Source organism: Neolamprologus multifasciatus, chromosome 17 (genome assembly GCF_963576455.1).
Source record: "Neolamprologus multifasciatus chromosome 17, fNeoMul1.2, whole genome shotgun sequence".
Classification (NCBI taxonomy): domain Eukaryota; kingdom Metazoa; phylum Chordata; class Actinopteri; order Cichliformes; family Cichlidae; genus Neolamprologus; species Neolamprologus multifasciatus.
In genome coordinates, this window is record NC_140455.1 from 36,271,143 (window position 1) to 36,280,564 (window position 9,422).

The 9,422-nt window shown below is 41.0% G+C and overlaps 1 protein-coding gene across 2 annotated transcripts in view; it reads right to left on the minus strand.

Annotated features, from left to right (window-relative positions):
- etv6 (ETS variant transcription factor 6) overlaps positions 1 to 9,409 on the minus strand; it is a 40,440-nt gene extending 31,031 nt beyond the window's left edge. The window contains exons 1-2 of one of the 2 annotated variants that reach the window (XM_085138582.1): positions 9,074 to 9,409; positions 5,330 to 5,459 (exon numbers count right to left, since the gene is read on the minus strand). In XM_085138582.1, coding sequence (XP_084994708.1) covers positions 5,330 to 5,459; positions 9,074 to 9,103 — 160 coding nt within the window. In that variant the 5' untranslated portion in view covers positions 9,104 to 9,409. The remainder of the gene's footprint in view (positions 1 to 5,329; positions 5,460 to 9,073) is intronic. The other variant, XM_085138583.1, reaches the window with a different exon arrangement.
- Positions 9,410 to 9,422: the final 13 nt, after the last annotated feature.

A 9,422-nucleotide genomic window follows, 5' to 3' on the forward strand; every position in this document is an offset into this window, starting at 1 on the left:
GGCTTCAAATACGAGTCAGTGTTTACAGCACCAATTGAAATACACAAAATTAAGAGAGTAAATAATTCAATAATAATAATGTCTATGGCTTAATATAAAAAAATTAGGGTTTTTTTTTGTCTCCATGAGTAATCTTCTTTCACTTCTTTTAAATGAAATATATGATATCACACAGCTTGCTGTGCAATACCAGCAGCCGGTCCAAAAACTTTGTGTTTTAGTTTTAATGAGTGAATTTATTTATTGGAGTGACATTTAGCATTAATTAGCCTATGACTTGCTAATTAAGCTTACTAGCATTAGATAATAGCAGTACTGCAGGCTTTTATCTATATATGGTCACTCAAGGGTGCAAAAAAGACTATTTAAGTTTCAAAGTAGTGGTTCAAATAACAAGGAATGACATCATGATAGCCACATCTATCTTTTATATACACGCTATGATTAGGTCAAACCTACCAACTGAAAGAAGCTTCAAAGTTTTTTGACTTTAAATATTTTCAAATATTTTATTTTCATAGTATTTATTTTCTAGATTTAAATTCTTAAATGCTTATTCACATATTTTATCACATCAAACCTGTTAGCATTTCAAAACTAAACCTGACTGCTTTATATGATGTCACAAAACATGTTGTGCAGACTTTATAATCCAAAGATGAGTGCATCTTCAGTAAATATTAATTGCTTTTTTTTTAATCCCTTTATTTAGTTCGTTTTACTCCAGACGTTTTACTTTACATACATCTCTTTTTATATTATGCCAGCATGAAGTTACAACTTGACGTTTTTTGGCCCAAAAATGTCTTCATAATGAATAAAATTCATTCACTGACATAGACAATGTTTTAACATACTGCATTTGGTAACAATTTAAACACACTGTGTACTGCAGTGATGTCTGACAGAAAGGGTTAAAAATTGAGCCTAGTAGCATTCTTTAGTGTGAGGAGCAGGCTGCAACTCTCTCCGATCTAATCCACTTCCTCCCCAGGAAATGGAGAAGGCGGATTTCTGCCCACACTGCAATTTCCTCCCTCATTCTTTTTCTTTCTGTCTTTTTTTCCCCTCTCCTCCTCCGCTCTCTCCTCCTCCTCCTCCTCCTTCTCGCTCTTCCTTCCCTCTTCACCCCTCCTCCCCCCACCGTCAGAATAAATCTCCCTCTGAGTGCGGGGGTTAATGGATGACTTGTTTTCCAGCACGTGTGTTTATATAGCAAGGAAGAGAAAGGACGAGCAGAGGTGTTTTAGACCTTGTGAGCCGTGACAAAGACGTGTGGCTGGCTGTCTGAAAGAGGAGAGTGGATCCCCTTTAGCAGCAGACATAAACTAAACACTGCAGAAGAAAAAATGAAAGACGACCTGCAGATGTCTGAGTCTGCGTGAGCAACTGTGCTTGACATCTGATTAAAACGGAGTTCGACTTCCACGTGTGTGCGGATGTGAAGTGACCCATCAGTTTACTCGACAGGAAACCCAATGCGGACCTGTTGAGCGTTCTTCCTTTTTCTGCAACAATACAAAAGAGGAAGTGGGCTGAGGGAATTTCCTGTGCATCTCATCCAGCTTCAGCCTGACACCCAACCTAACGCCCCGCCAAGAGTCCTGAACTTCACACCGGCTAGAGAAAAACTGGTTAAATATTGACATGTGCACCAATGAAGCAATTCAGGGTTAGTCTTTGAACTGTTAGCCTATCTCTTGGCAGAGCTCCAACCCCGCCCCCTCTATGATTGGGTAAGCAATGAATGAGCAGATGCAACCAAACTCAAGTCCAGTAAAACTGTGAATGTCACCCAGTTGCTTCACCAAGTTGTTCCCAAATATATTTCATCAGACTTTTTCCTTTGCAAGTTCAACTAAAGCCGTCTAGTCACTGTCACCTTGCCCTTCACTTCACAGCTCTGGAAAGATTAGGCTGTGTCAATGTAAGGTAGATGGAAGCTCTTCAACTGGTTTCAACTGATACGAACAGAGAGAAGGAAAGACACCCAAATGATTTTTTAAAAATTAATGCTTCCACAAAAAAGCCGCCTGACTCATATCTCACAAATATGTTCACATTCAGTCTACTTTACATTTAAAGTATCACAATAAATGCAAAGTCTTACAACCAGAAAAAAAACTGAAGAGAAAAACTTTTTTTCAAATCGAATCCTGCTTTTCCTGTTTTGAATTGTGACTGAGTCATCCACGATACTGCACGACATGTCCATGTCAAAATGTTCTGATATCCGTTTTCTATTTGTGTCAAAATAACCTTCCCTCACCATTCAGTGATACAGAGATAAATGCTGATAAAGGGTGTCCAGAGACCACGAGAGCCATCTGCAGTGGCTGTCAGCATGTTAGTACTGTGGCTCAAACCAGACCCACCGTCACCTCAGAAACACACCTTTAGAGTTTCACGACTGTATCTTGCATACTCGCAGTCTGGAAGCTTAATTGCTACAACCGAATGATGTAGTCCAAGTTATTCTTTTTAGATTAGTTCCCAGTCTGCTCTGGAGGACACGTGTTTAACAGTGACCCTGGGCTACAGCCAGTGTTTCAGGGCTTACTGTTTAACTCATATTCAGCCTAAGACTTACAATTTTGTGACAAGAAACTGTTTATAGTCTACGAATACATTAGCAACAATACATTTCTGCCTTTGCAGCCAAAGCACACTCTGATACGGCTGATCGATACTGCTGGATGCAAACAGAAGCAGAAACAGAATGTTCTGGTACCAAAAACCTTCTATGCTGCCTATTTTGATTAGCAATAATCAAAATTATAAGAAATGTAAGTTTGCCGACATTACACACAACAAGCTGCAGGGTATAGAAGAGCAGACACGGTTGTGCCAACATAACCATAGAGCTAGCAAAGTTAAGTTACAGAAGTTTTCTTTCAACAACCTCATTTTAAGTTATTGCTCATACACTGCGGGAGAACTAGCATCGGCCAAATCAATAATGATAACATCATTATTAATAACTGAACATTGTGTATCTTGTACAACTCAGAGATCGGCTAAGTATTGGCATAAATGCAACAAAGCTAACTTGAACGTGAAAGACTAGCTGGCTAACTGCCCCCTGTGATATAATGTTAGCTAGTGTTAGTTATCTTACTTGCTAACTCAGGGAAACTTCCTGATATCCAGCATACCATCTATAAAGCTAGCTAACCAAAGGTTTGTAATGCCTTTATAGAGATGTCTTATATGTCTAATCTCCTCATTTTAAAGGAGTAGATTGGCCACCTGTGAGCATGCACAGTTTTTTAAGATAATTAAATAACTAAATGTTTTCATATTAGTAAACACTTTATCCTTAAGCCACTTGGTGACCAAGGACTTATTTGGTAGGGGTGCAACAATACTCATATCGCTATTGAACCGTTCGATACAGTGCTTTCGGTTCGGTACGCATATGTATGAACAATACAAATTTTTTAATTTATTTTAGAAACTTTTCTTCTGACGGTGCTGTCTGTGTTGAGCGCTCAGTGGATCTGCGCTCGACAGTGCAGCCTAGGCGGAGTAGTCGAATGCAGATTCATTGAGCGCAGCGCAAGCTAGCGAGACAGAAGCTAAGCTCTCCTTGCAACATGGCAAATTGAACCTCCCCCACCCTCATTCAGATCTGGCGTTTGGAACTATTTTGGTCTTCATGTGACGTATGACCCTGAAGGTAAGCGCGTCATGGACAAAAGTAAAACAGTATGTCGGATGTGCCACGCAATGCTCAATTACATTGGTGGGAACTAGTGCGTTAGCGCAGTTAGCTTGTTAACGTGTTGGCTGTCCAGCCCCACGCACGGGGCGATCCGCGGTAGCTCGTTAACGGAGATTTGCCGTGTTGTGGCGTTAACGTCATTTTAACGAGATTAACGCTGACAGCACTAGTGGGAACACAACGAATATGACTGCACATTTACTCCGATATCATCCTAGTGCAAAGACAAGTGGAAGCAGACAAAAACAACAAGCATGCATGCTAAAAACGTTACCCGAGTCATTTAGACCAGCGGTCCCAACCCCTGGGCCTCGGACTGGTACCGGTCCGTGAGTCGTTTGGTACCGGGCCGCGAGAGTTGAGGCTCAGGGGTTTTATCGGTTTTCAGCGTTATTTTGTTATCGTTTTTATCGTTTACTCGGTTTTCCTGGGTCTTTTCACGTGTGTTATGAATAAATTTTCTTTTTTTCGGTACCGGTACTAGTTTTATTTTGTTGTATTTATCCGCGACACATTAAAGGCCGGTCCGTGAAAATATTGTCGGGCATAAACCGGTCCGTGGCGCAAAAATGGTTGGTTGGATTTAGACAGCCGTTAGCACATGATTCTCCTTATGGGGACCTGATATGTTTAATATGCTGCTGAGAATATAGCCCAGAAGAAGCGTATAGTATAGCTTTTATTTTGGAAAGAGACATTTCTCTGTAATAAACTCTCTTTTCCAAAGATGATGGATTTCTCAATCAGATAGATTTATTTTTTTATTACTTTGTTCTTTCAGCAACATTAAATTTAAAAACTGTACTTTTGACTTAAAATATATATTTATAATTTTAATAAATGACAACTTAAAAAGGCATGAACATTTTTTTGTATCGAAAAAATATCGAACCGTGAATTTTGTGTATCGTTGCACCCCTATTATTTGGATGTTGCATTTAAAGATGTTTAAGAACTCCTCTAATTCAATGACCAGGGAACATGTAAAGTAAGGATCTTGTGTATTGAACAGACTTAATTTAAACACGGTTCCTTGTATTGTATGTCCTCTGGTCCATATTGTCTATAGCTGTTATTGCAGTGCAGAAGGTCAGTCAGCTGTGCTCCAGTGAAAGCATGTGTGATTAAAAGCCTGACCCCATATCTGCTTCAACGCCTCCCAGCTAAGAGACACAGCATGACCAGCTCAGCACTCATGCAGTGATAATAGCGAGTGTGCTGCCCTGACTGGATGTGATGAGTTTTAACTATTTTTATTTATTCATGTCCTCACTTTGATAGTCCATTACTTCTGCTTGCTGACCTAAACTCTCCGATGCAATCACCTCCAGAAGTTAAAACTGTGTCAGCAGGAGAGAGAGAGAAAAAAAGGCTCACCTTGACAAGGGATTTTTGAACAAATTATGAGGACAACTTCAGATCTGGTTTCCCAGATCATCACTTAGGACCAAGCGGAAACATTTCCAGAGCAAGATACCAAAAACACTGACAAAAATCAATCTGTCCTGTTCAAATGACCGGCTGATCGATGCATGTGGGAGTGACTGGTCATCCTTTTGTGTGTGTGTGTGTGTTTGTGTGTGTAAGCAAGAGAGTGTGACTCACGCAGGTGCGCAGGCAGCCTGGCAGGCTCGTCCTCCATTCGGCTGGCTGGCCTCGCGGCGGGAGCATGGACGGGGGAGGAAGTAGAGTTTGGCAGCGGGTTCGCGGAAGGACTGAAAGAGCTCCTCTCCTGCTATGAATAGACACAGAGACACAAAGCATGGCTCACAAAGCTCTGCGATGCACCGGCCCTGAACCCAAACAGCACCACGCCGACTCGCCTCACCTCGCCGTGCACCCACACTAACGGCTAGCCTCGGCACACAGAGGAGACTGTGCGCCTGATAAACTGATGCTCAGGCCAGTTGAGCTGTGAAGTCACTTTCTGGACATCCAAATACCCAGAATGCCATGCATGCTTTAGGACATGTGCTGCACTGGACTGAGTTAAGGTCATAAACTAAGCAATGCACTGACGGACAAGATGTTGACCACAGACTCTCCTGCTCTTGGTTGTCAACGACCACAGTGGATTTACATCAGAAATCATGTTTTCTGGTTAAAGACAAACTGACTAATCTATGTGGTTTTTCATGGATTAAAGATTCGGAAACAGTTAAAAATGGCACATAATTGAACAATTTTTGGATTTTAAAAGCATCATCCTGAAATTGTCCAGTATAAACAGCATTTCTGGTTTTCATTTTTACTTGATGAGTCAAAATGTGAGCATTACTTTCATTGCTGGACTAATCTAGAAAAGAATGAATCATATCAACACGGTAGAGCAATAAAGCTATGTTGAAATGCATGACTTTAACATCATGCATTTGGAGTTTTCGCTGTTTGCAAGGAAACAATCCTTTTCAGTGATTTCTGGGAATTCAGACACTCCACACATAAATATCTTTAGATAGGACATAAGTAACACAATTGTTAGTCAGCGTCCTTGTACGGACGTGCAAGCGAATTCTGTGTATTTGCTTTGTTTTCTTTCAGATGGTTCACTGCGGTTTGCAAAAGCTTTAAAATGACAATAACAAAATGATGTCTTATTTCCTTTCAACACAAAAATCCTTTTCATGGTTAGTCTTTCATAGGTGAGACTTTCAAAGATCTGAATAACATGAACTATCGCCTAAGAATTTCTCAGTCAATAGTCAGGCAACAATGGGAGTTTTTCACTGGTTTCTGCTGCTCGAATGTAAAGATTTTGTGCATTTTTATGAGAAATCTGCAAGGTTTGAACTCTAAATCACACTGCTTTGATTGTATTAATACCACTGTGCAACATTAAACGGTTAAAGCAGCTGTATTCTCCACTCAGCTCTGCTACTGTTTATGGCGTGCGTCGAACGCAGGCTAAAGGTATGAGGTTTTCCAGTTAACTGTAATTTTCTGTTGACTGGTTTCCTTTCCTGCAAAGCATGATTCCACCTAGGTTTCTTGAGGAAATGAAGCTCAGGGGTTTTTTTAGTTAGTTTTTTTTTGTTTTTGTTTTTCTTGCCGTTTCACCTTCCAGCCTGTTGTCACCACCCAGCTACTTCGAGACCTGCACAACAACTACATGTACCAGGAATTTCCTGTGGAACCCCAACAATAATCTTCCAGTCTTCTATTTCCTCGTCTCACAGGCAGAAGGCCTTTCTCTTGACATTCAGCTGTCTAAAAATTCAGCTGCCTGCGTCTTCACACAGCTTCGCCTGGCTCTGTGAAAACGCGACCTCTGGGACCAACGGGAAGTGATTTGCGACAGAGCCGAAGGTGAGGGGGAGTCGTCCTCGCTCGCTCTGACGGTAAAAGTTCTCAGAGGGAAGTTCTGATCATTCCTCGGCAATCGTGCCCTGACATCAGACTCGGTAATGAGCAGACATCCCTCACAAACAAAACATTGTTTTTCGTTTTCAGTTACTGGACAGTGCGCATTGCTTTGAGCTATTTCAGTCTGACCTTGGCACCTCAAATAATATTTCTATTATTACATGTCCCAGTTACAGTGATAGACTTGGATTTTTGACTAATGTCCAAAAATAAAAGCACAAAGCCAGTTTTAGTGTGACAAAAACAATAATCGGATCAAAAAATTGTTGCAGGTTAATCGGCTATTTTTAGCATTCAGTCTCTGCTGATCAATATTGTCTCCTTGTCCTCATGCTGCAACCGTGGATCATCTTCATTAATGATTAATCGATGGATCACACAGATCACAACATGCTCTTGGAAAGCACAAAGTGGGTTTAAGTTGTTTACACCTAGTATGACCACCGGCCAAAATATTAGAGACTCACTGATATATCAGCTGATATTGGCCGCATTCGCCAAAACTGATGGCAGTCAATGATATTTACTTTTATTATCAGTTTTACATTGGCTAAATGTCTGACGACAGCGTAATAAAGTCTTTATAGTTCACTTATTTCTTTTGAATCAATGCCAATTATCTGGTGATTTAAAGATTTTTAAAAATGCAGCGTGCCCTCTAGAGGTCACACTACAAAATGTCAACACTCAACACGTTTTAAGGGTGTTTCTCATCTTTAAGCTGTGTACAAGCTGTAGGTATTCAAAGTGCAGAATGAATATAAGCTCAACTTTTAGGCGACCAGTAAAAGTAACTATCAGTGAGACCACGAGTGACTTATAACCTGGTAGTGAATGCGTTAAATGCTTACCTAGAAAACTGGAGCCTGGAAAGTCCACAAGTAACCAAGCGCCAGCTTTAAAGCTATGCGCAATAAGCAAATCACTTCCAGTGCAGACACAGCTTCAATTTTTCTTTTAAATCAGCTGCTTTTAATGCAAATTCCAATAGACCAGCAAATAGCTAACTTAGCCCAGTATAGGCCAACAGATAAATCGGTTGGTATCGAATTTCTTCAGACAATAATTTTATTCCTTTAATTTTATATCCCATTAAACACAAAACACACAAACAAAAAATTGACCTAGCATCAGTATCGGTTTGTTGTTTGCAGTTAGCTAGCTGTACGTTTGTCGATAAAATAACTGTTCCAAATTTGTGTGAAGGCCTTTAAAACATATAAGTCGCTTTTTATAAATATTTATCTTCTCCCTGGGGGACCCCAGGGAATAAAAAACACTTTTTCAATAAATATATAAAATATCGGTATTTGTATCTGTATCTGTCTAAAATGTCACAACTGGTGCACTTTATTAAATGCCTGCATTTGCCTGCAAACAGTTGCTATCAGAATTTTTTTTAATTTGCATTGAATCATGTTGCATAATGATGCATGCACCTCTAATGCACCCTTTGCCTTTTTTATGTATCTGTTTTTGATTAATTCCTCGTCGTTAAAAAAGGGAGGAAAAACCAACCATTCCCCCTCCTCCGTACACTGTCTTTAGATGAATAGTTCAGTTCAGCTCTAGAACAAGCGTTTGCTTATCCATTAAATTCTGCTTCAGTTGCAGTCCTAACACCAACCTTCAGCTCATATAGTTAAAGGGGGGAAAGCTTTTTTTTAACTGATGCTACAGATACATGCAGGTTGCAACTCGTTCGCCCCCCGATCTCTGCTTACTTTTTTCTGGGGGGGGGGTCGTCGGTAATTCACACAGTCACGACTTCTTCCAATCATGAGCAGAGTGGAGGCGAACTCAGAGCGTGGAGCCGCGAGCAACAGATGACTAGCAAAACAAACTGAATGGCGCTGTCTGCAGGAGGTGATACAACCCTGGCGGCTCTATCACACGCAGCGGAGACTCAAACCAAACAGTTGAAATTGTCTCCTGAAGACAAACGAGGGAGTGCGTTAAAAGGGGAGGGTGAGCGGACGGCGTTACCTTGTTCGCAGCGGAGGAGGATTCAGACATTATCTCCAGTCAACTTCTCTCCACTTTTCCGTCGCGCGCTGTTCTTTATCTTCTTTCCTTTCTTATAGAAACCCGCACAGCTGCAGCGCGAGCGGCAGCCCGACTGCTCGGCTTGTGTTTGTGGGAGAAGTTGTTTTTTTCATGTAGCCCGCTTCTTTTCCTTTTTTTTTCTTCCTCTTCCTTCCTTTATTTGCTGGCCGGGTCCATAGCGTGGTCGTCGGTGTGAAAACTTCTTTTGTCTGCGTGTGTTTTCCCTTCACATGTCGGCAGCGCGCTGGTTAATAATCCCTTCCTGGAAGAGCGAGACCGAAGAGAGAGA